The sequence below is a fragment of the Scyliorhinus torazame genome, chromosome 16, assembly GCF_047496885.1.
Source record: "Scyliorhinus torazame isolate Kashiwa2021f chromosome 16, sScyTor2.1, whole genome shotgun sequence".
Classification (NCBI taxonomy): Eukaryota; Metazoa; Chordata; class Chondrichthyes; order Carcharhiniformes; family Scyliorhinidae; genus Scyliorhinus; species Scyliorhinus torazame.
This window is the reverse complement of record NC_092722.1, coordinates 167,922,949-167,950,427: the sequence shown is the minus strand read 5'-3', so window position 1 is coordinate 167,950,427 and position 27,479 is coordinate 167,922,949. Positions and strand designations below refer to the sequence as shown.

Genomic DNA, 27,479 nt, shown 5'->3' with positions numbered 1-27,479 from the left:
GCGAGATTCTCCAATCCCGCGCCAGTTGGGAGAATCGCCTGGGCCGCCAAAATTTCCCGGGACGCCGGTCCGACGCCCTCCCGCGATTCTCCCAAGTGGCGGGAACGGTCCCGTCGAGTTCCGCGGGCCGCAGGCCGGAGAATCGCCGGAGACACCCAAAATGGCGATTCTCCGGCACCCCCGCTATTCTCAGGCCCGGATGGGCCGAGCGGCCAGGCCAAAACAGCGGGTTCCCCCCCGGCGCCGTCCACACCTGGCCGCTGCCGTCGGGAACAGCGCCGGAACGCTGGGGGGGGGGGGGGGGGCGGCCTGCGGGGGGGGGGGGGGGAGGGGGATCCTGCTCCGGGGGTACCTCAAATGTGGCATGGCCCACGATCGGTGCCCACCGATTGTCGGACCGTCCTCTCTGAAGGAGGACCTCCTTCCTTCCGCGGCCCCGCTAGATCCGTCCGCCATCTTCTTGCGGGGCGGACTCAGAGAGGACGGCAACTACGCATGCGCGGGTTGGCGCCGGCGAACCTGCGCATGCGCGGGTGACGCCAGTTATGCGGCGCCGGCCGCGTCATCTATGCGGCGGCGCCTTTACGCGGCGACAAGGCTTGGCGCGTGTAGATGACGCGGCCCCGATCCTAGCCCATTGTCGGGGGCTGAATCGGTCGGGATAGGGGCCGTTTCACGCCGTCGTGTACCTCGAGGGCGTTCACGATGGCATGGGCACTTCGGTGCGGGAGTGGAGAATCCCGCCCCATGTATTCGATCAGCTAAATGTCAGAAAGACAAAAATCATTGTGGTCCCTCTCTGCAATAAACTCTGGTCACTAAACATCGATCCCATCCTCCCAGACCACAGCCTGCGGCTGAACCAGAATGTTTGCAACTTTGGTATCCTATTTGACCCAAAGATGAAACTCTGGCCACAAAGAACAAATAAAGTACAGCACAGGGACAGGCCCTTCGGACCTACAAGCCTGTGGCAACTAAAATCTTTTACATTTCCGGGGTCCGTATCCCTCTATTCCCATCCTATTCATGTATTTTTTCAAGATGTCCCTTAAACGTCACTATCGTCCCTGCTTCCACCACCTCCCCCGGCAGCGAATTCCAGGCAGCCACTACCCTCTGTGTAAAAAACTTGCCTCGTATATCTCCTCTAAACCTTGCCCCTCGCACCTTAAACCTATGCCCCCTAGTAATTGACCCCTCTACCATGGGAAAAAGTCTCTGACTATCCACTCTGTCTATGCCCCTCAGAATTTTGTAGACCTCTATCATGTCGCCCCTCAACCTCCTTCGTTCCAGTGAGGAGAAACCAAATTTATTCAACCTCTCCTCATCGCTAATGCCCTACATACCAGGCAACATCCTGGTAAATCTCTTCTGCACCCTCCCTAAAGCCTCTGCATCCTTCTGGTAGTGTGGCAACCAGAATTGAACACTATACTCCAAGTGTGGCCTAACTAAGGTTCTATACAGCTGCAACATGACTTGCCAATTTTTATACTCAATGCCCTGGCCAATGAAGGTAAGCATGCCGTATGCCTTCTTGACTACCTTCTCCACCTGTGTTGCCCCTTTCAGTGACCAGTGGACCTGTACACCTAGATCTCTCTGACTGTCAATACTCTTGAGGGTTCTACCATTCACTGTATATTCCCTACCTGTATTAGGACTTCCAAACTGCATTACCTCACATTTGTCCGGATTAAACTTCATCTGCCATCTCTCCGCCCAAGTCTCCAAACGATCTAAATCCTGTTGTATCCTCTGACAGTCCTCATCGCTATCCGCAATTCCACCCACCTTTGTGTTGTCCGCAAACTTATTAATCAGCCCAGTTACATTTTCCTCCAAATCATTTATATATATTACGAACAGCAAAGGTCCTCGCACTGAACCCTGCGGAACACCACTAGTCACTGCCCTCCAATCAGAAAAGCACCCTTCCATTGCTACCCTCTGCCTTCTCTGACCTAGCCAGTTCTGCATCCACCTTGCCAGCTCACCTCTGATCCCTTGGACTTCATCTTTTGTACCAGTCTGCCATGAGGGACCTTGTCAAAGGCCTTACTGAATCCATATAGATAACATCCACTGCCCTACCTGCATCAATCATCTTTGTGACCTCCTCGAAAAACTCTATCAAGTTAGTGAGACACGACCTCCCCTTCACAAAACCGTGCTGTTTCTCGCTAATACGTCCACTTGCTTCCAAATGGGAGTAGATCCTGTCTCGAAGAATTCTCTCCAGTAATTTCCCTACCACTGACGTAAGGCTCACCTGCCTGTAGTTGCCTGGATTATCCTTGCTACCCTTCTTAAACAAAGGAACAACATTGGCTATTCTCCAGTCCTCCGGGACATCACCTGAAGACAGTGAGGATCCAAAGATTTCTGTCAAGGCCTCAGCAATTTCCTCTCTTGCCTCCTTCAGTATTCTGGGGTAGATCTCATCAGTCCCTGGGGACTTATTCACCTTAATATTTTTCAAGACGCCTACACCTCGTCTTTTTGAATCTCAATGTGACCCAGGCTATCTACACATGCTTCTCCAGACTCAACATCCACCAATTTCTTCTCTTTGGTGAATACTGATGCAAAGTATTCATTTAGTACCTCGCCCATTTCCTCTGGCTCCACACATAGATTCCCTCCCCTGTCCTTCAGTGGGCCAACCCTCTCCCTGGCTACCCTCGTGCTTTTTATGTACGTGTAAAAAGCCTTGGGATTTTCCTTAATTCCATTTGCCAATGACTTTTCGTGCCCCCTTTTAGCCCTCCTTGCTTATGTTCCTTCCTATTTTCCTTGTATTCGACATAGGCTTCATCTGTTCCCAGCATTCTAGCCCTGACAAATGTCTCCTTTTTCTTTTTGACGAGGCCTACAATATCTCTCGTTATCAAAGGTTCCCGAAATTTGCCATATTTACCCTTCATTCTCACAGGAACATGCCGGTCCTGAATTCCTTTCAACTGACATTTGAAAGCCTCCCACATGTCAGATGTTGATTTGCCCTCAAACATCCGCCCCCAATCTAGGTTCTTCAGTTCCCGCCTAATATTGTTATAATTAGGCTTCCCCCAATTTAGCACATTCACCCTAGGACCACTCTTATCCTTGTCCACCACCACTTTAAAACTTACTGAATTGTGGTCACTGTTCCCGAAATGCTCCCCGACTGAAACTTCTACCATCTGGGCGGGCTCATTCCCCAATATCCGGTCCAGTACAGCCCTTCCCTAGTTGACTATCTACATATTGTTTTAAGAAGCCCTCCTGGATGCTCCTTACAAACTCTGCCCCGTCCAAGCCCCTAACACTAAGTGAGTCTCAGTCAATATTGGTGAAGTTAAAGTCTCCCAGCACAACAACCCTGTTGCTTTTACTCCTTTCCATCTGCATCTTACATCCACCGAATGAACATCAACCACCTCTGCAGTTGCCTCAGTTCATCTGCTGCTGAAACCCCCTTTGTTACCCCTAAGCATCACTGTTCCAATGCTCTACTGACTATCCAGCATCCTCCATAAATGTGAAGTCATCGAAAACTCTGCTGTCCGGTATTAATTCGAAAGTTCCATTCACCCATCACATCCGCGCTGTGACCTACATTGTCTCCCGGCCTCCTGAGAAGAAAAAACAGTTCTGGCAACACCTCAATTTTAAAATTGTTATTCTTGTTTACAAATCCCCCTCCATGGCTCACTGCACCACTCTGTCCTCCTCCAGCCCTACAACCCTCTAAGAATTCTGCACTCCTTCAATTCTGCTCTCTCGCACATTCCTTTTTTAGCCCACGACACAAACCTCTATGCGTTTCTGCCTCTCTCTCTTGGGCACTTCTTGAAACCTTGCTTTTTGACCAAGTTTCTGGTTACCTGCCCTACTATCTCCTAACTGTGGCTCAGTGTCAAATTTTGTTTGATAATGCTCCTGTGAAGGACCTTGCAATGTTTTACAATGTTTAATGGACTATTTAATGCAAGATCTTCTTGCTGCTAACGCTATTGCCTGAAACCCGTGGTGTTGCTTTACAGTCTATACAAAATCTCCAACATCATCACTGTCTGCTACTTTCTGCATAGTTTTGCCAACCAAAGAGAAGTGAGCATGTAGCAACTGAGGAGCAGGCCCATGGGATTGTGGGTCCACAGGAAGAGGATGAGAAAGAGGAGGGAATGGAGAAATTTGATGTACAGACATGGAAATTGGACTTGAACACATGCTGACAAAATGCTCCCCAATGTTATAATCAGCATTACAGAGTACAAAAACAGAGGTGATGCTAAGTTTATAAAGTTCATTGGTTAGGCTACAGTTGGAATAATGCGTCCAGATTCGGGTGTCTACTCTCGGAAAGATCATGAAGACTGTGGAGATGGTAAGCAGAATTTCACGAAGCTGATACCAGGGCTGAAATGCTTCGGCTTGCAGGAGAGTTGAGAAAAATGGCGGCTCTTTACAAAAGGTTAAGAGGAAGTGGTCTGAGTGAGATGCTCAAATCTTTGATCAGGCAAATAGGGATTCCATTCGTCAGTGGGTCAATAACAAAAGAACATCAATTTAGGATTATCGATAAAAGGATGATAAATGGCTTTTGGAAGGGAGGTGGATAAATATCTGTAAAGGAAAAGTTAAGAGGATGGAGGAAAGGACAGAGAAACAGAACAAAGTCGGAGGTTATTTCAAAGGGCAGCATGATGGGTTGAATGGCCTCTCGTTCTGTAAAAATCTATGACTTTATGGGCTACGTTTGCGATTTAACTTCAGCATAAATTCATTCCATTCTTGATCATCTACAAATACAGTTGGAAGACAGCATGGAATTAATCATCACAGAAAACCAATTTTCTGCAAAAGGAAATTGCTTGTGATTCCCTTTCTGTTCCAGTGATATAACAAAGGTTGAAGGGTGGGGTGGTATGTGGGAGGGGAGTTGGAATTTGTCTCGGGCAGAATTGTCAATGGCTAGGCAACAGCTTGGCAATCCAAGACTGCCATCTAGTGTTTAATTTTCAGAACCAGCTGTAAACTGAATGTTCAGGTGCAGGGAAACAATTCAGGCGGGATTCTCCGGCCTCCCAGCTGCATGTTTCTCAGCGGCGATCGGCGGGTCTCTCTGCTCCAGCAGCTGCCAATGGGATTTCCCATTGAAGCCACTCCACCTGGCCAGAAAACCCACAGGTGGCCAGAAGGACCGGACAATCCCGCCGCCAGCGAATGGCTGGAGAATTCCGGACAAAGTGATTGACATGGAAAACTGAATTTCTAATTTCAGGGAGGTTGTTGACCTCTGCTGTTTGGTCATGAGATCCTGACATTCTCCGAGCCAGAACCAAAGGTTCTGCAAAAGCAAAACATTGCAGATGTTGGAAATAGGTCAAGCAGCATCGAGAAAAAGGTTGCCCCCAAATATCCCATTTGGTGAACTGCCCTGGAAATTCTTCCGAGGCTACCTGGCACCAAACTGTGTCTGTCTGCAACCTGGGTGACCCTTGACCTCTGACTGTTTTGTGTCACTTCTGAATGGTCGGACATTTTCCACTTGTTGTCCTCTTTGTTGGAAAGAATGATCTGGTCATATGGTGAAGCTGTGGATGATTTAAAATCCCAGTTATTTCTCCTCAAGGACAGGCCCATGCTGGGGCACAGGTCATTCCGAAAGTATTCCACCCAAATGCTCATTTCTTTAATGGATAGGTCGTAACAGCGAGTTCCAATAGCCTATTTGACATCACAATAACCTTTTCTCATTCGCATGCACACATTTTACAGAGCGGACCATTGACGATGAATCAGCGATGGGAACATTTCTGACTCCTCTTTGGTCGAGGCACACTTTGGCCAATTGTATTCTACCCCTCACACCTTGCTGATTTTCTTTAAGATAGCAGAATCTGGACCTTCTGGATCTGTGGCTCAGCACTACACTTGGTAGTGAGGTTACCCACCAGACCGTCTGGAGGTCTTCCTGACCCAGTTTTCTGAAAGAATTTAATCAGAAATAGCCAGGGTGTGAGTTGTCTGATAGTTTGTCCACAGGTTTCTGCACAGCACATTTCAGCGATAACCTGTGCTGAGCACAGTATTCCAGTGTGCATTCTCAACTTGTGATGTTTCGTGCCAGGAGCAGAAATGTGGAAAATTACTTTTTAATCCCGTTTTTAGTGTGACATTAAAAGCTTTAAACTCAGCCTGCACTTACCCAAATCTTACCTCTGGCAATTGCTTACCTTAGAGCATGTGTCAATCGCCAGCATAACATCTGATTAAAGGTAACAGCAGAGAAATTGAACAGGTGCAATTCAGATCATTTCATGTCGGTTGCCAGTTCAGGTAGAAACAAGGTTAACCCATCAGATATATCAATCACTTATTAGCGTTTTTGGAATTATTTCTTGTCAATGTTTTGATTTCTAACACACAACACTGCATTAAAACACACCCATCTCCCGAGGTAAATCATAATGTGATTATAGCGTCACGTTGCATTTGAGAAAGGTTCACATTATTCTGGTACTTCTTTAGCAGAGAGTTGCAGGCGGGTGTTCCCATAAAAATACACAGGTGGCCGATTTGCTACTATCCCACTCACTCTCGACATGTCCCCAGTTTTACTGCTGTGTGGAGGGTAGGGTGGGCTAGTCCGAGGACCCTTGCCCCAATTAATGGCCATTTAAGGACTGCTTCCCACCTGGCCCCAATTTTGAAGCTGGTGGGAGGATGTCAGGGCCAGATATCAGGGGAGAAGTCCGGCATGTTAGTCCGCTCGGGCTTTGACCGGGAAAGTGGGGGCATCGTGAGCTCCTTTTCATGATTGGAGCAATCCCGAAGGTCTGTCCAAACCCCAACCCCTCTCCCCGCAACTCCCCCAGGCCTCCTGACATGCAGCCGCTGAAATGTCCCCCCAAATACTTCGGGCGGGATTCTCCCGCACTTGGTGGGATAGTCCGACACCGGCTCCAAGAGCGGCGCGAACAACTCCGGCGTCGGGCCGCCCAGAAGTTGCGGAATCCTCCGCATTTCTGGGGCCTAGGCGGGTGCCAGAGGGGTTGGCGCCGTGCCAATCGAAGTGGATTCCCGCGGGTTGGTGTCATTGCCTAGCATCCCAATAACACCTTGAAGCCTGGACACTGTGTTTGATCACTGCGAGAGGCAACACCACACACGCAGCAGTCGAGAGCCAACCAGCCAGTGGATGGAACAGCTCTGGGGGCAAGTCCACGGCCGGAGGGTGGGTGAGTGCCGCGGGGAGGAGACCAGCCCAGTCCAGGTGCGGTTATGAGCGAGTGTCCGGGGAGGGGGATGCCTGGAGAGACGGGCCAAGGGTTCGGAGATCGGCCCGCATTGCAGAAGAAAGTGACAGAGGCGTCATCCTGGTTGTGCTCAAGGGTGTTTAAAGTATTTTTCAGTTCCTCACCCTCCCAATGATGCTGCCCCCCTCACCCCCTACTCCTCCCCCCCCTCCTCCCCCACCCTTTCACTTCCTTTTTAAAATTAATTTACAGGATGTGTAAGTTGCCTTCTTGAACTGCTGCAGTGCATGAGATGTAGATACACCCACTGTGCTATTAGGGAGGGAGTTCCAGGATGTTGCCCCAGTGACAGTGAAGGAACGGCAATATATTTCCAAGTCAGGGTGATGAGTGACTTGGAGGCGAACCTCCAGATCGTGGGGTTCCCAGGTATATGCTGCTTGTGTCCTTCCAAATGGTAGTGGTCGTGGGTCTGGAAGGTGTTGTCTGAAGAACCTTGGTGAGTTACTGCAGTGCATCTTGTAGATGGTACACACGGCTGCCACTGTTCATCGGTGGTGGAGGATGTGAATGATTGTGGGAAAGAGCGCTCTCATCAGAGGGGTGGAACTCGGAGGAGCTGGTGGCCACCGCTGCCACGCCATGGGGCGGATCCGTGTTGGCAAACAACGGCCTCTCCTCCCGGTCGGTGCCCATATGGCACTGGGGTTCACCTTGGGATGGTTCGAACCCTGGCTGCCGCTGCATCATCTGACTCTGGCAGCCCTGCCGGCTCTCCAATGTCTGCACCATTGTGTCGACGCCCTCACTGATGCTCCTCAGTGACTGGGCCATGCTCTGCAGTGCCTCAGGAATGCCCAACTGTGACTGGGACAAGCTCCGCAGCGCCTCGTCCATTTCCATCTGAGAGCAGAACATGTCCCGCACAACCTCGTCCAGGTCAGCCTGGGTCACATCCCCCAGTGAGTTGGACATTCTGCCGAGTGGCCATTACTGACTGTGAGACATCTTGGACACCTTCACTAATGGCGCCGACATCCTGCACCAGGCTCTCCTCTGCGGTTGCCACCCTAGCAGTGTTGGCCTTGGTGCACACACATTGCCGGCACCACCTCCTACGCCCGTAGTCTCTGGGACTCCTCCAATCGGTTATGGACCTGCTGGAGAGTTGCTGACATCTCCCTCTGAATGTCCCAGCCACTCTCTGTTGACTCTTTGGAGGTGTTCTCCTGGGAGGCTGGAGAGGGAGCCACCCCAGATGGCTGGCTGGAGGACCAGCGAGAGAATGAACATGTGGTCAGTGGGAGGGATGGGTCAGTCAGTAAAGCAATAACAATTCACGTTTGACAGGTCCTCCGGGTGGGGCCCGGTGGTTCCTCACCTCCGCGGCTTCCGCCAGCCTCCGCGTAGGTGACCGCCCTGCCCTCGGCCACCCCAGTCACCTCCAGGGCCCGTTCCTCGAAGGAGGTGAGGATTCTTAAGTCCGGCACACGTCCGCCAGTCTAGCCATCTCCCAACTGTTGTGTGAGAGCTTATCCTGAGGAGACCCAGAAAGGGCATCGTTAGCCACACGCATGGTGGTTCACAGTGAGGGTGGGAAGGGGAGGGTGGGAAGGGTTGTGGGACATTGAAGGGAGAGGGTGGTGAAGGGAGGGTTTGGGGCTGCATGGAGAGTTGGAGGGGTGGATGCTCGCATGGGGGCGTAAAGGTCTCATGGGATAGGTATTGGTGTCTACTCACTTGTGCTACCCGGTGCAGATCGTTGGCCTTTTCCGGCACTGGAGGCCAGTCCTCCTGTTCACACTCCCGGAACTTACAGCCACCACTACCTTGTCCCAGGTAGCACTGGCCTGTGGCTCACCCTCCAGGACCCGCGGGGAATCGGGATATCTCTCCTGGCCTCCACGGCCTCTAGGAGCCTCCCCAGGTCCACATCGACGAATCTTGGGCCCAGTCTTCTCGGCGCCATGGCTGCTAGCTAACTGAGGTTGGCTGAGCAAATGCAGCTTAAGTGCTTTGCTAGCATGGGGGGGGGGGCTGGCGAGTGCAGTCCCGGCAAATCGGCTGGTGAGCCTTCATTTGCGGCGAGAAGCCCCTGGGGTCTCGTTAAGTGGACCAATTACCGTTGAATAGCATTGCCGGCATGGCTGGGCCGAGGGCCGGAAAGCACACTGGAGTTCCCGCTCGCTGCAATACTTAGAAATCTTTCCGGAGAATCGAGCCCATATTAATTGGTGCAGACATTGACATGGCTAGTCATGGATCTGTTGTTTTGCGTCTGACAGACAAATATTACCTTTGCTTCATTATCTTTCCCAGGAAAGGCACTGTGCAAATTGAACGGGCTCAAGCAAAAAAGGATAAGCGCAATAATTCACTAATTATAATTCCCTGAGCAATAACTTGTTGTTTGTAACTGAGACTGGGAAATAGCCAAAATAGCTCACCCACTACGAAGAAATTGAGTTAAGTATTAAATTTCGGAGAATTAAAAGGATGATTCTAGTCTGGGAGTAACCACAGCAATAAGCAAAGCAGCTTAAAATCGTTTGGTGTTGATTCATCACTCCTCCTAATATCCTTTGGCTCAATAACTGCATCAGTCTGATTGTGTTTTGAAGGAGCAACCTGGGACATTTTGCAACTGTAAAGGTGCCAGATGAGTGTGAGATGCTGTCATTGCTACAGTCAATGGAGAAAACCAGTAAATAACTAAATAGTTTCCATCAAATAACATATGGCACCAAAGGATAAATATAACTATTTGAAGATGATAAATGAATTGAGTCCACCGCTTACATATTTTATAGTGTTGCATTTAGTTTTAATCAGTCAGAGTCAGTCATACCTGTGGAGTATGGTGAGAAAAATAATTTTTCGACAATTTTTTCAAGCAAACATGATTATCATAACTATTGATCCCGAGAAAGGCTAGTTCATCAAAGGTACTTACATTACAGGGATAGCTAAAATCCAAAACGTTAAATACAGGTTCATAACATTTAATACCAGTTAAGACCCATAACAGCCTAGAATGATAGAAGGTAGTGAATTTAAGAACTTATTAGATTACCAGAGCTCAGCAGTTTTGGGTGTAATTAAAGTGACCAGGTTTCATAAATGGTTATGATTCGAACAAGATTTCAAAAACAAATCTTTGGTTGAAAATGCCTGATTTCATATTGTTGGTGCAGGCATGGCATCGCTGGAACTCACTTACTAGTCTATCCAAAATAGTTGAGAAGTAGTGATGAATTAGTTAATTCATGAAGGGTGCTTTTCTTTTTTGTCCTGCATTTTTCGATGATCAAAGCTAAATGTTCTTTCAGGATCTCATGAGGCGCATATCGGCTTCAGGTATTTAACTAACACCATTAGTGCCACATCACTGACCCAGGGAGCTACTTCCTAAATTATCCTTCACCTTCAATGTAGGTAGAGCGTTTAGCAATGAAGCTGAATTCCAACATTGAAGCAGTTAACTTGATAAATCAATTGAGCCGTCCCTCAAAATGTAATTGTATTCTTTATTGATACATATTTCTGCAAAGAAAAGGTGATTTCATCACAGAAAATGGGCCTTGTTTGAGAATCAATGGGTCACATTTATTTACTTAGCCATATTTTTCAACCCTGGTTGCCAAATACCATTGCCAAATATTTTCTACATTCATTTTGTACAATCTTGTCATCAAAAGTCAAAGGGCTGCCCATCATTCTATTAGCTGTATGACCTTATCTTTAACGTAACACCTCTCTGAGGACCCAGATATGTTTGTGGAGTCAGTGGGTGACAGATAAATTTGGAAATCCACTCCATGGTACCGCATGTTGGTAAATTATGGCAAGGGCCAGAGATCAGTCACCAAACCGTTTCAATTCTGTTCCAGTTCTCTCCCCACTTGCCCTCTCAATGACATGAAAGACACTGTGCCTTCTAAGGTGAGCCGTGAAGCTGTTTAACTGGCAGAGTGTTGAAAGGAAAATGTTTACAATAGCAAAAAGAGGAACAAAATCGTATAGGAATGATTAAAGGCTTCTAATTTGTCTTACCAGAGCTAGAATGGATTGCAAGATTGCTGAACTCAGCCTCTATACTCAGTCCTTAATTACTGCATCCAGCTTGTAATCACTTTGGCAAGACAATGAACGTTTGAATCCATTATTGTGCAAAATAAACACAAATGCAATCCAATCTAAACCAGGCATTTGATTGGCACTGATTTTGCACTGCCCATTCAAGATTAGTTAATGGTCCAGGAGTTTTGTCTGTTGGCACATCTATTTTCAAAAATATATTAATATTAAGACATTTGTGTAACACTGACAGGGGCTGTGTTACACAAATGTCTTAATATTTTGAAGTTAACTCTTTCAGTCTTCAGAGATTTGAAAATGATCTGCTATTTGGCTCTGTCAGGTACTCCAAACAGACACACTGGGTGATATTCTCTGGTCTGTTCCTCAGTGGCGGGAGACGGAGTACTGTTGGCCAGTGGCAGGATATGCTTGTCCCTCCGCTGTCAATGGTATTTCCTATTGACTCCACCCCATGCTGCCGGGAAACCCGTGGCAGGTGTACGCTCTCGGCTGGACCGGAAGATGCCACCGGTGTGTACAGCCAGAAGATCTCGCCCATTGTTGAGACTTGAGTGCACTTCCACCCAAGTAGACAGACGAACATACACAGATAGTCTCACACACACACGTATGCTTGTACTTGCGTTCATACATGCCAGTTACTTACATTGGTGCTTATAGATTGACCATTACATACAGTTAGTTAAAGGTATTCACAGTCATGCTCATATATGTTCAGATGCACATTCTTTCACTCTGTGGTTAGTCTGTCCGTTTCTTTTTTCTGCCTCTCAAACCTCCATGAATATTTCCTGCTTTACAGTATGTGCGTTAGTGATGGGGTAACTGTTGCATCTACATTATTCATCCCTGTCAAGGTTTAATTGAAGAACTAAAGAGTTTGTGGACAATTATACTTGTGAACAATTCAGGACTAAGCCCGAATGTTGATTATTCTTCTTGGGTGGCAACAGCCGAGCTTCATCCTGCCCATTAAGTGGGGAGGTGGTTGCACAATGGTATTGTCGCTGAACTAGTAATCCAGACATTCAGGGTAATTCTCTGGGGACTCAGGTTCGAATCCCATCTTGGCAGATGGTGGAATTTGAACTCAATAAAACATCTGGAATTGAAAGTCGAATGGTGACCACGAAACCATTGTTGATTGTTGTAAAACACCACAAGACAGTGGCAAACCCAGACCCGTGACGACCATCACCTTGAGGTTCTTCTCCAGGCTATTTACCATCCTGACTTGGCCCATCGCCGTTTCTTCACTGTCGCTGGGTCAAAATCCTGCAATTCCACCCCTGACAGCACTGTGGGTACACCTACACCTCCACGGACAGCAGCGGTTCAAGAAGACAGATCACCACCATCTTCTGAAGGGCAACTGGGGATGGGCAATAAATGCTGGCCTAGCCAGTGATGTCCACATCCCGTAAATGAATTTTACCTGGGATTACTGGATAAAACTCAGCAATGGTTGGAACCATGAGAAATTTACACCTTCCTAACCAAGGGGCACTGTGACCTCAGAGTTCAGCTGAGTACAGACAATTGATTGAATCAGGGTTCATCTCGTCTGCAAGGCTCAGCTTTCTGCTTACTTGCTAAGCCATTGTTAAGCCTTCAAAAAATATTTTTAATCACTTACCCTCGTTGTGAGTAATCTTTGCTTTTTAATTTCATTTTTATTTGTAGTCACTCTTCTCCAGTTTAATTTTTCGCATGTCCTGCTGACTAACTGTCGTGAAGAGGATGATTGACATACTTAACCTTTCTCCCAACAAGCTGGATTACAATTATCTTCCTTGTGTTAAAATAATGCTCGTAGGATTGTAGACAAGTGTGTTAAGCATTTATGCATGAAATGTTCCTATACTTCAGCATTCAATATCTGAGGTAATTTATGCAGGAACTTTGGTGATTATGTTAAATACTCAAATATATAGCCGAGACATCTGCATGACGGGATCACATTTTACCATTTAGAGTTACTTCTCACAAAGGTTCTTTTCTGCTTTCAGATTGTGCAGGCTGTGGCAGAGACATTAAAAATGGTCAGGCTTTATTGGCTCTTGAGAGACAGTGGCACCTGGGGTGTTTCAAGTGTAAGGCTTGTGGGAAGGTCCTTACTGGAGAGTACATCAGCAAGTAAGTGCTAATTCTACTGTGTGTTGAGGTGCACAGAATCCGAAGGCAAACTTTCTTTATTCCGTTTTACATTATAATGTCCGATGAACACCAGCATCACTAACAGTAGGATTATTTGGATGTTGAAGGGAAGATGTTGGGAATGCTGTTGTAAGATGAATGAAAATTGATTAAATTAAATGGAAAACTCCAGCATTGCACTGTGTTTTTTCAAAATCACTTGGCAGAAATAAATTGTCAGCAGGTTGTTCTTCAACCAAGGGGCAGTCAAAACCTGCACTGGTCCTTCTTCGGGTAGTGAAGCAGGAACAATTTAAGACACAATGCGAGTTAATATGGACCACTGGATTTCCTTATCCATAATAATCTTGTGGCCTTGTGAACACTTTTAAGTAAAAAAACATAATTTAATTGATTTTATTGTTTAAAAAAGGTTTGTTGTGTAAAGCTCTACTGGACATGAGTTTCATGTTTTAATATTTATCCCTAATGGCTTCTATTAATGTTTGTAAATGTGTGTATTGTTAAAATTGGTAGTATTGACATTTCAGAAATCAATGTTAGTCTTTTGTATATGATACAAATTCTAACTATGCTATAAATTTATAAGAGCTTAACTTCAGGTCTTATTACAATCAATTGCATTACATTTCGCACAGTAGCACAGTGGTTAGCACTGTTGCTTCACCGCGCCAGGGACCTGGGTTCAATTCCTAGCTTGGGTCACTGTCTGTGCGGAGTCTGCATGTTCTCTCTGTGTCTGCCTGAGTTTCCTCCAGGTGCTCCAGTTTCCTCCCACAAGTCCCGAAAGACGTGCTTGTGAGGTGAATTGGACATTCTGAATTCTCTCTCGGTGTACCCGAACAGGTGCCGGAGTGTGGCGACTAGGGGTTTTCACAGCAACTTCATTGCAGCGTTAATGTAAGCCTACGTGTGACACTGATAAAGGTTATTATTATTTCTATATTGTTCTGATTTGTCTTTTTTCCTTTTACCCCCCAAATCTCCGATAGGGATGGTGCCCCCTTTTGTGAACAGGATTATCAGAATCTCTTTGGTGTGAAATGTGAAGACTGTGGCAAATTCATAACTGGAAAGGTCTTGGAGGTAGGAACGACTTGCCTCTTAAGTGTCAATAGACAGGCTGTCATCTTTAATGTAAGGACATATTCCCCACATAATTCCCAACTGGGTGCAAATTTATATGTTCTGTTATAGTGAATCTGAGGTACTTTGTTTATGAAAAAGTGCATAAATACTCAAAACATTACATGTATCTTAAAATATATATTAATGTTGGCAGCTTTCTGGTGAAACATTAACATCCATTGCGCTATTTACCCTTGCATTTAGGAGCTTTCTGAGGTTTGCCAAATACAACGTAATGGCCTGGATTCTCCGTTTCTGTGTTGACACCAATGGAGAATCCGTGGACTTTTACGACACCTGCACCGATTCCGCTACCGGTGAAGCGCTAGCACCGGTGCCGAGTCCATGATCAACACTTGCAGGGCTGACAAGCTGCAGCCGCACATAAGCAATACCCTTCCACCCCCCCCCCCGCATCCCCCCCCCCCCCCCCCCCCCCCCCCACACACACACACACACACACACACACACTTATCAAAGCCAAAATGATGGGACAGGTTGGGCTGGAGCGCCCATACAGTTGATAGGTCGACTGGGGCCAGAGGGAACCCAGGGGGGTGCCCCGGGTGGTCACCTATACGACCCAGGGCACCAGATTTAAAGGGGACTATCAGCGGCATGCACAGACGCATGGCTGCCTTGCTAGCTGCAGTAATGGTGTTGCGTACTCGTCCACCCTGACCCCACAGCCCACCTCCTGGCCACCCCCCACTACTCCCCCCAGCCCTGGCACAAGCCCCCGGCCAGTGGCACGACTGTCGGCAAGGTTTGGTGGCAATGGACACTGTCCACTGTACGCCCTCTCTCTCAGCAGTCACCACACCAGGTTCACGATTTTTAACAGCGCACATGGACGCCGGGAATTTGATCCATCCGAGGCGGAGAGTCGTGGGTGGGCCCACTAACGATATGCAAATGGTGTTTAAAGTATGTGTGGCGTGAATCGCATTGACACTGTTTTTGAGGTGATGGAGCATCGCGATGTGGCGTCAAACCGGCACCTGCCGCAAGTTTGGTGTCGGAAGCTATTCTCTGCCCGATCGCTCGTCCCAATTTCAGCGTCGGCGAATGGAGATTCAAGCCCAACATCTATTCTATCCTTGCTACTTCATGATCAATTCATTTTAATATCTATAATATAATACTACATAGATGTTATTGTAACTATAGTAATGACTAGGTTATTTAATAAAGGTAGTATTATTTTCCAAAGCCCACTTACAAACACGGTTGGAGTGAAAGCAGAATTGAACACAGGGACTAAGGCATTTGTTGTGAAACAGTCTAGTTATGCTGCGAGTAGACTGACTGATTGTTGATTGTATGGTTCTCTGTGTGATGTCAGTGACCAACAAATCGACACTCAGCTGAACCTCAAAGAGTCATGTGTTGTGTAAAATGCCTTGAGTTATTTGGCTGTGAAAGGTTTTTTTAGAACAGCTTGCCTGACACAAGTGTCACAATATACACAAGTATATCATGGTGCAGACACACACACTGATGGACACACAGCAAGACCAATCAACACACACAACACCGCAGCCAATCACCAGTTAGAGCACACTCACTATATAGACAGAGGGCATCAGAGTTCCCGTTTATTCGGGATGCAGCCTCTCAGTAGGACAGAGCTTACAGCGTACAGCACAGTTCTTCACCATGTGCTGAGTGCATAGACTGGTTAGGACAGGCATAGGTCTTTAGTTTAATCTAACATCGTGTTAACCCACAGTGAAAGTATGTTCAACAATTTCTAATTTAATAAAATAGTGTTGCACTATTTTAAGTGTTGGTGGCCTATATATGTTCCACGGATCCAGAGCACCCAACATATCATGGTACCAGGAGGTGAGGGATGTTAGAACTTCTTAGACCTACCTGCAAGTGATCTGCCTTCCACCAGCATACCGTCATCCTGCAAAATGGACAGCGTCCGCCCGCCGTCGCCGCTCCGCATCACCGGTAACCTAGGGGCCAACTGGAAGATATTCAAACAACGCTTCCAGCTCTACCTTGAAGCCACAGACCGGGAAGCTGCCTCAGACACCAGGAAGATCACTCTCTTCCTATCCACAGCCGGGGACCACGCCATCCACATTTTCAATTCTCTCACCTTTGCTGATGGTGAAGATAAATCAAAATTCAAGACGGTCCTCCTTAAGTTTGACAGTCACAGCGACATCGAGGTGAATGAAAGTTTCGAGCGCTATGTATTTCAACAGCTTTTACAGGGTAAGGATGAACCTTTCCAGTCCTTTCTCACTCACCTCCGCACCCTTGCGCAGTCCTGTAATTACGGGCCCACCTCTGACTCCATGATACGCGACCAGATCATTTTCGGTGTTCAGTCGAACCCCCTACGCCAGCAGCTCCTCAAGGTAAAGCAGCTCAGCCTAGCGACCGCCATCGAGACCTGTGTGCTACATGAACACGCCACTAGTCGGTATTCCCACATCCAAGCGGCTGAAACGGCGCGGCAAGGTCCCCACGAGGCTGGATGGGTCCAAGCAGTCGAGCAACTCCAAGGCCTCAGCCTTGATGAGGGCGGCCATTTTGCGCGCTTTTCGCAGACTCCCGCGCTTGTGCGCACCGAACGAGGGGACGGCGACGTCGCCGAACGTACTGCGCAGGCGCACACCACGGCGCGGTGGCGCAGCGAACGTACGTACGCTATAACGTGCGGCAACTGTGGCTCCGCCCACTTAAAGCGGCAATGTCCGGCCAAATCCCGACGATGCCTGCGGTGTGGCAAACTTGGCCACTATGCTGCTTTATGCAGATCACCTCAGCCTGCCAACACTCGTCGCTCCAGCCAGCCTCGCAGGAATGTCCGGGCCATTCAACCCACTGTCACCGAGCCCGATTCAGACCTGCTACCCGATATTGACACTGATGGCGAAGGCGCCTTTTCGAGTCAGTATCATTACAAAAAAACAGGGCGTCCCCGAAGCAAAGAATCCAGCCTCTATCGGTATACAGCATCGATCTGGACGATGAGCGGTGTGCCACCCTGACGGTCAACCGGTCCCAATACGATTCCACCTAGACACTGGTGCCTCTGCCAATCGCATTGGTCTGACCTCCAAAGCATTCAGGTCAAACCAGCCATCCTGCCATTAGCCTGCCAGCTATTAGATTATAATGGCAATGCCATTGCTGCCAGCGGCTCATGCCAACTTGAAGTGACGCACAGGTCATGCAAAGCCATCCTTCCCTTTGAAATCATGGGCTCCTCGAAAGACTCCCTGCTTGGCGCGCAGGCATGCAAGCTGTTGAACCTAGTTCAGAGAGTTCACTCTCTCTCTCCTGATGACGCGTCTGCCTTTCAGGACACTGACTTCAGGGCGCAGCTCCACGCCATTATCAACCAGTACCACGACATCTTCGAGGGCATGGGCACGCTCCCATACACCGACAAGATTTTATTAAAACTGAATGCCACGCCTGTGGTGCACGCACCTCCCAGGGTCCCAGCACCCCTTAAGGACCGCCTCAAGCAGCAGCTGCAGGACCTCCAGAACCAAGGAGTGAATTCCAAAGTCACGTAACCGACCGACTGGGTCAGTTCCATGGTATGTGTAAAAAAGCCTTCCGGCGAATTGAGAATTTGCATTGATCCCAAGGATCTAAATCGCAATATCATGAGAGAGCACTATCCAATTCCCAAGCGCGAAGAGTTCACATGTTAGATGGCTCGCGCCAAGCTCTTCACCAAACTCACGCCTCATAAGGATTCTGGCAAATCCAGCTCGATAAATCCAGCAGAAAACTCTGCACATTTAACACCCCCTTTGGAAGATATTGTTACAAAGGATGCCGTTTGGGATCATCTCTGCATCAGAAGTGTTCCATAGGATTATGGAACAAATGATGGAAGGTATTGAAGGTGTTCGCGTCTATGTCGATGACATCATTTGGTCCACCACCCCGCAGGAGCATGTTAGTCGCCTCCAGCACGTATTCAGACATATACATGAGCATTGCCTCCGTCTCAACAGGGCCAAATGCTCTTTTGGTCAGACAGAAATTAAATTCCTCGGGGACCACATCTCCCAATTGGGTGTGCAGCCGGATGCGGACAAGGTAGCTGCCATCACAGCTATGAAAACACCGGAGGACAAGAAGACGGTCCTCCGATTTCTGGGCATGGTCAATATTTTAGGGAAATTCATCCCTAACCTCGCCGCTCATACCACGGCTCTCAGGAACCTGGTCAGGAAGACGACAGACGTCCAATGGCTCCCTGCCCACGAGCGCGAATGGAGAGAACTCAAGGTAAAACTGACCACGGCCCCAGTCTTAGCTTTCTTTGATCCAACAAAGGAGACAAAAATTTTGACCGATGCCAGTCAATCCGGCATTGGGGCAGTGCTCCTTCAATGTGATGAGGCCTCATCATGGGCCCCCGTTGCATATGCGTCACGTGCGATGACCCCCACGGAACAGCGCTACGCGCAGATAGAAAAGGAGTGCCTGGGCCTTCTGACCGGTGTTGTTAAGTTTCACGATTATGTCTACAGACTTCCTCAATTCACCGTCGAGACCGACCATCGCCCGCTGGTCAACATAATACAGAAAGACTTGAACGACATGACGCCTCGCCTCCAGCGTATTCTTCACAAGCTCCGGCGATGCGGCTTCCAGCTGGTATACACCCCAGGCAAGGACCTCATCATTGCTGACGCTCTCTCCAGGGCAGTCAACACTCCATGTGACCCAGTGGGATTTGTCTGACAGGTTGATGCCCATGTGGCATTCGCGGCCTCCAATCTACCTGCCTCGGATGAACGCCTCGTCCAAATTCGCCGCGAGACGGCGGCTGACCCTTTGCTACAGTGTGCCTTGCGCCAGCTAACGGTGGCTCAAGGGCCAATGCCCTCAATTCTATAATGTAGAGATGATCTGGCGGTAGTAGACGGGGTTCTTCTAAAACTGGACCGCATTGTCATCCCGCATAGCATGCGCCAGCTTGTCCTGGAACAACTACACATGGGCCACCTTGGCGTGGAAAAGTGCCGCCGACGGGCCTGAGAGGCAGTGTACTGGCCCGGCATTAATGAGGACATAGCCAACACAGTGCTCAACTGCCCCACTTGTCAGCGCTTCCAGCCGTCCCAACCACGTGAGACCTTGCAGCCCCATGAGTTGGTCACGTCACCATGGACCAAGGTGGGCATCGGACTGTTCCACGCGCTGGGTAGAGACTATGTCCTGATTGTGGACTACTTTTCAAATTACCCGGAGGTGATGCGGTTGCACGACCTCACCTCGTCTGCAGTCATTCGTGCATGTAAAGAAACCTTTGCTCGACACGGCATCCCGCTCACGGTTATGTCAGACAATGGCCCCTGCTTCGCCAGCCAAGAATGGTCCAACTTTGCCAGGCGGTACAATTTTGCCCATGTGACGTCCAGTCCCCTGTACCCCCAATCCAACGGCAAAGCAGAGAAGAGAGTACATATAGTCAAATGGCTCCTATGCAAGGCTGCCGATGCTGGGTCTGATTTCTACCTCGCCTTGCTGGCCTATCGCTCCGCCCCACTGTCCACTGGCCTGTCGTCAGCCCAATTACTCATGAGTCGCACCCTGAGGACGACGGTGCCGTTCATCCATGTCCCAGACCTCGACCACGTTCCGGTCCTTCGCCGGATGCAGCTGTCTCGTGCACAGCACAAGGCGGCTCATGACTCCCGTGCCGCTGATCTCCCTGCTCTGGCTCCAGATGACAACGTCCGCATCCATTTTCCAGATGGTGGCTGGTCTGCAACCGCTGTTGTCCTTCGGCAGGTGGCCCCCCGCTCGTTCCTGGTTCGTCTACCGGATGGCCCTACTCTGCGCCGCAAACGACCCGCCCTTCGTCTCGTTCCACGCTCGCCACGTGATCCTCCAGTGTCGTCTCGCCCTCCTTCTGAACCTGCCACAGACAATGCAGAGCTCCCTGTCACTCTGCCTCCCCCTGACTTTGGCATTCCAGCCCACTCCTGAACCGGCGGCTCCCGACCCACCTTTGAGGCGGTCAACTAGAATTCGTCGCCCACCTCAGAGACAAAATTTATGAACTGTTCGAATTTATGGACTCTCTGAATTGTTTTGTTGCTTTGTTTGATCGTTTCCCTGGTTTGTATATAGTCTTGATCTCGTTACTCTTGTTGCATACTGCTTCTCTGCACCAGGCACCTTCCCATGTAAATAGCTTAGTTCTCATGTACGTAGTCCTGTAAATATGTCTTCGCACCCCACACGCAGTTAGGAACATTCTCACCACGCATTATTCATTGCCACACACATACATTTTTTTATAAAAGGGGGGATGTCATAATATACACCAGTATTTCATGGTGCAGACACACACACTGATGGACACACAGCAAGACCAATGAACACACACAACACCGCAGCCAATCACCAGTTAGAGCACACTCACTGCATTGACAGAGGGCATCAGAGTTCCCACTCATTCGGGATGCAGCCTCTCAGAAGGACAGAGCTTACAGCGTACAGCACAGTTCTTCACCATGTGCTGAGTGCATAGACTGGTTAGGACAGGCATAGGTCTTTAGTTTAATCTACATCGTGTTAACCCACAGTGAAAGTATGTTCAACAGTTTCTAGCTTAATAAAATAGTGTTGTACTATTTTTTAAGTGTTGGTGGTCTGTATGTGTTACACGGATCCAGAGCACCCAACACATCAACAGGGGAGTGAAAGATGACGAGGGCAGTTATAAAAACATTGGGGCTTGATTTCTAGCCCTTACCTTGGCCAGGATCTAAGGTGGGCACGCACTAAACAAAGCGCTGTCGGCCTGCATGCTGATCGTCGACTCCACCCCGCGCCCCCCCCTCTCCCCCCCCGCAGCCAGATTAACAGTGACGGGGGAGGCACAACATGCTAATTAAGGCTGTTGAAGCACTTAAAGGAGGCCAACTGGCATTTTCTGGTCATCTTACAGTGTCCATGCCATCCATGAGGATGTCAATGCTCCAGATGGGCCCAAAAGCCTTCCTGCCGGCCTGGGTAACATGACAGTTGCATGGCACCGTGTAAGGGGCCCTCCTGCTTCAGTCAACACAGCCCCACCCACCTGGCACTGTGGTGGCCTGGCAGCAAAATCTATCTTTTATCTAATTTTTTCAATTGGAAGAGGGCACCTCCATCTTGAAACATCCTGTCCCTTACTCCCTCTCAGCTCGTCCTGTTGCACCTTGCAAGATAGCAGGCCTCTGATTGGCCCTCCAGCATCTTGAGCTTGCCCACCGTCCATAATTGGGCAGCGAGCCCACATCTCTGGGTATTAATTGGCCGCCCTGGGGAAAATCGCAAAGAGTGACTATTTCTCTCACAGTGCAGGTTTCTGTGCAACCTGATGGGGAATTCAGAAACCAGCAGGAAAATCCCTTCCCATGGTTGCTGCTGCCATTCCGTTCAGTTTCGACAGGATGACGCTAACCTCTTTCAACGTGGTTTTAATTGATTTTAATTAATTGACCATTGGCAATGAAATGTAATGAATCGGCACCCCCATCTCACATTGCCCACAAATTCCTTTTCCATTGGCTTCAGATCAATAAACGATGAGAGAGTGTACGTTGCTGTGTGAAAAGTCTAAATAATATAAAGCAAGTCAGGTGCTGGAGCTCAGCAGTTATTTCATAATCGTTAAAGGTCAGAATAAATATTCTGGTGTGTTTTATGCTGCACTTGTAAATGCTAAAGCTGAATAAGGCTTTAATCAGCAAACTGCCGCTATTCCAGCATGAAAGCTGCTGGAAAAGTCAGCATAAACATACTGAATGTACAATTGCACTGACCCGAGCAGAAATGGTCAATAATGTTAAAGGACTATTGTCACAGAGAGAGGTCCAATGAGTAGTTTCTGCAGTGTGAGGTTCCCCTACATTCTCTACTTCTGTGATTACAGACAGAACTTTCTGACATGAACCTCCTGGTCATTGCGTTCCCTGCTACTCCTTCATCCCCTTTGAAATTCAGTTTTAGAAATATTTTTACAATCTTCCTGGAATCGCAGAGGGATGAACTCCTCCGGCAGTGTAGACACTGTCCCAGACTCCAGATCAAAAAACTTACCTTGGGCAGGATTCTCCGGGCCCCCAGCCGCGTGTTTCTCGGTGGGATTCTATCTTCCCGCCACTTGTCAATGGGATTTTCCACTGTAACCACTCGTGCCGCCGGGAAACCCGTTGGTGGGGATGCACTGCCAGCGGGAAAAGTGAATCGCAATGACCGGAGAATCGCGGTCCTTGTCTTTCAGTACGTCTCAAAATGGAGACGCCCTCTCCTTCCTGCAGGCTCAGCAATGCCTGTGTCAGTGAAATGCTGCCCTGGATCCCAACACCCACATGGGCTTGGCTGCTGCTTTCGGTCCTGGTGGTGGGACTACTTACTCGGTGGGAAGATCCAGCCCGATAGGAGCATTGGGCACCTACAATATACACCTAAAAGCATTGATTCTGGTCATTGCCAGGGTAATTGAAAAGCTCTTCTCTGAATCGATGTACTTCGAAAGGGTGAGCTTCAGGGACCTCAGGTTGGTGCACCTTGCACTTACGTTGTTATGTAGCTATTAGGGTTTATTGTCCCCACATTCTTATAACTTAATGGCCAAGGCTTTTTTCATAATTAGAATGATGCTCTTTCTCAAATACAAATACACCAAACCTTACTTCAGCTTTAATTTGGACCGGTTAAAGGCTTGATATGTGACATTGAAATCATTGCCAACAATGAAGACTCGGAACTAATCGATGGGATTTAGTATTATGTTATCATCGAATGCTAAACGTTTGAATGCTACAAGTTTGCGCTTTAATTCAGGTACAAAACTTGCTGTTGTATTCCCCTAATAATAAAACTGTGCATCACATACCCACCCTAATGTTTCGCTGCTGTCTTTTATTGGGACAATTTGATTTTTCTCTTTAAAGATTAGTTTTACGGCAGCTCATTATGTTGTGTAAGGAAAGGTGGAGATCCTGCATGCAGCTCACAGTGTGTGAGAAGAGTTCTGTATTCCAGCATGTGGCCCATTGAATCAATTGTATTCCACAATGTAACCCATTCTCCTGCTCTGAATAGACAGTCATCCAGAATGTGCCCACTGTTCCGCTGTGACCGGATATCGTCGTGCCATTGATTAGCTCAGGGAGCAATTGAAAAATCCGTGACTGATGTGAAATAATAACATTCTGTCACAGAAGCCTATCAATAATCTAATATGATGGAATAATAATACAGCTACAAATCTCAAATGCAAACAAAAATATCTACAATCCAAGGGCGAAATTCTCCGGAAACGGCGCGTTGTCCGCCGACTGGCGCCCAAAACGGCGCAAATCAGTTGGGCATTGCGCCGCCCCAAAGGTGGGGAATGCTCCGCATCTTTGGGGGCCGAGCCCCAACCTTAAGGGGCTAGGCTCACGCCGGACGAATTTCCGCCCCACCAGCTGGCGGAAAAGGCCTTTGGTGCCCCCCAGCTGGTGCGGAAATTACATCTCCAGGCGGCGCATGCGCGGGAGCGTCAGCGGCCGCTGACGGCATTCCCGCGCATGCACATTGGAGGGAGTCTCTTCCGCCTCCGCCATGGTGGAGACCGTGGCGAAGGCGGAAGGAAAAGAGTGCCCCTACGGCACAGGCCCGCCCGCGGATCGGTGGGCCCCGATCGCGGGCCAGGCCACCGTGGGGGCACCCCCCGGGGCCAGATCGCCCCGCGCCCCCCCCCAGGACCCCGCCCGCGCCGCCTTGTCCCGCCAGTAAGGTAGGTGGTTTAATCTACGCCGGCGGGACAGGCATTTTAGCGGCGGGACTTCGGCCCATCCGGGCCGGAGAATCGCGGGGGGTGGGGCCCGCCAACCGGCGCGGTGCGATTCCTGCCCCCGCCGAATATCCGGTGGCGGAGAATTCGGCAACCGGCGGGGTTGGGATTCACGCCAGCCCCGGCGATTCTCCGACCCGGCGGGGGTCGGAGAATCTTGTCCCTGATTCTGACAAAACTCCCAAAACATGAGCTAATATTCTCCCTTAGTAGATGCTGGGAAGTTCCCAGCATTTCTTCTTTCTTTCTTACAAATCTAATTCAGTATCTAATCAATAGTGATGGTTGCCATAAAATAACTGTTGATAATAAAAGGAGATTCACGGAAGACAGCCAATGTGTAAGTATTGGCTTTAGTGAGTATTCCATTTGGGAGCATTCTTCTTGAAAAGTCAGTGAAAAGGTTAGAATTAACCTCCCCTTCAATAGTGCTGCTTCAATATTTTCACTTTTCTTTTAATCACAGGGTTATATTTACTCACTGAAGACAACATTGGCATCTCTTTTCTGTGACTTTAATATCGTTAAATGGATAGCTTAATATGAAGAAATAAAACAAGACTAGACCATAACCACAAGGTAGCACTGTTATGCCATGCAAAGTTTTAGTATTTCATTGGCTGTAAAGCTCTTTGAGACATCACGTAGTCATGAAAAGTGCCATTTAAAAGCAAATGCTTTGTTTCATTCTTTTGGTAAAAGTTGTGCAACTAAACCGAGTCACTAAGTTAGATCAGCAGGATCTGTGATTTCCAAAATGTTAATGAATGAATGAGGAAAGGAGGATTTTTTTTCATAGAATTTACAGTGCAGAAGGAGGCCATAAGACCATAAGACATAGGAGCGGAAGTAAGGCCATTCGGCCCATCGAGTCCACTCCGCCATTCAATCATGGCTGGGCTGATTTCAACTCCATTTACCCGCTCTCTCTCCATAGCCCTTAATTCCTCGAGAAATCAAGAATTTATCAACTTCTGTCTTAAAGACACTCAACGTCCCGGCCTCCACCGCCCTCTGTGGCAATGAATTCCACAGACCCACCACTCTCTGGCTGAAGAAATTTCTCCTCATCTCTGTTCTAAAGTGACTCCCTTTTATTCTAAGGCTGTGCCCCCGGGTCCTAGTCTCCCCTGCTAATGGAAACAACTTCCCTACATCCATCCTATCTAAGCCATTCATTATCTTGTAAGTTTCTATTAGATCTCCCCTCAACCTCCTAAACTCCAATGAATATAATCCCAGGATCCTCAGACGTTCATCGTATGTTAGGCCTACCATTCCTGGGATCATCCGTGTGAATCTCCGCTGGACCCGCTCCAGTGCCAGTATGTCCTTCCTGAGGTGTGGGGCCCAAAATTGCTCACAGTATTCTAAATGGGGCCTAACTAATGCTTTATTAAGTTTCAGAAGTACATCCCTGCTTTTATATTCCAAGCCTCTTGAGATGAATGACAACATTGCATTTGCTTTCTTAATTACGGACTCAATCTGCAAGTTTACCTTTAGAGAATCCTGGACTAGGACTCCTAAGTCCCTTTGCACTTCAGCATTATGAATTTTGTCACCGTTTAGAAAATAGTCCATGCCTCTATTCTTTTTTCCAAAGTGCAAGACCTCGCACTTGCCCACGTTGAATTTCATCAGCCATTCCTTGGACCACTCTCCTAAACTGTCTAAATCTTTCTGCAGCCTCCCCACCTCCTCCATACTACCTGCCCCGCCACCTATCTTTGTATCATCGGCAAACTTAGCCAGAATGCCCCCAGTCCCGTCATCTAGATCGTTAATATATAAAGAGAACAGCTGTGGCCCCAACACTGAACGCTGCGGGACACCACTCGTCACCGGTTGCCATTCCGAAAAAGAACCTTTTATCCCAACTCTCTGCCTTCTGCCTGACAGCCAATCGTCAATCCATGTTAGTACCGTGCCTCGAATACCATGGGCCCTTATTTTACTCAGCAGTCTCCCGTGAGGCACCTTATCAAAGGCCTTTTGGAAGTCAAGATAGATAACATCCATTGGCTCTCCTTGGTCTAACCTATTTGTTATCTCTTCAAAGAACTCTAACAGGTTGGTCAGGCACGACCTCCCCTTACTAAATCTATGCTGACTTGTCCTAATCTGACCCTGCACTTCCAAGAATTTAGAAATCTCATCCTTAACAATGGATTCTAGAATCTTGCCAACAACCGAGGTTAGGCTAATTGGCCTATAATTTTCCATCTTTTTTCTTGTTCCCTTCTTGAACAGGGGGGTTACAACAGCGATTTTCCAATCCTCTGGGACTTTCCCGGACTCCAGTGACTTTTGAAAGATCATAACTAACGCCTCCACTATTTCTTCAGCTGTCTCCTTTAGAACTCTAGGATGTAGTCCATCTGGACCCGGAGATTTATCAATTTTTAGACCTCTTAGTTTCTCTAGCACTTTCTCCTTTGTGATGGCTACCATATTCAACTCTGCCCCCTGACTCTCCGGAATTGGTGGGATATTACTCATATCTTCTACTGTGAAGACTGACGCAAAGTACTTATTTAGTTCCTCAGCTATTTCCTTGTCTCCCATCACAAAATTACCAGCGTCATTTTGGAGCGGCCCAATGTCAACTTTTGCCTCCCGTTTGTTTTTAATGTATTTAAAGAAACTTTTACTATCATTCCTAATGTTACTGGCTAGCCTACCTTCATATTTGATCCTCTCTTTCCTTATTTCTCTCTTTGTTATCCTCTGTTTGTTTTTGTAGCCTTCCCAATCTTCTGACTTCCCACTACTCTTTGCCACATTATAGGCTTTCTCTTTTGCTTTGATGCATTCCCTAACTTCCTTTGTCAGCCATGGCTGCCTAATCCCCCCCTCTGATAACCTTTCTTTTCTTTGGGATGAACCTCTGCACTGTGTCCTCAATTACTCCCAGAAACTCCTGCCATTGCTGTTCTACTGTCTTTCCCACTAGGCTCTGCTCCCAGTCGATTTTCGTCAGTTCCTCCCTCATGCCCCTGTAGTTA

At 48.2% G+C, this 27,479-nt stretch overlaps 1 protein-coding gene across 3 annotated transcripts in view; it reads left to right on the top strand.

Annotated features, from left to right (window-relative positions):
- Positions 1-27,479, top strand: part of ablim1b (actin binding LIM protein 1b) — a 521,461-nt gene that overhangs the window by 348,016 nt on the left and 145,966 nt on the right. For all 3 annotated transcript variants that reach the window (XM_072479453.1, XM_072479452.1, XM_072479451.1), the window contains 2 exons: positions 13,364-13,490; positions 14,504-14,597. In XM_072479453.1, the coding sequence (XP_072335554.1) occupies positions 13,364-13,490; positions 14,504-14,597 (221 nt within the window). The remainder of the gene's footprint in view (positions 1-13,363; positions 13,491-14,503; positions 14,598-27,479) is intronic.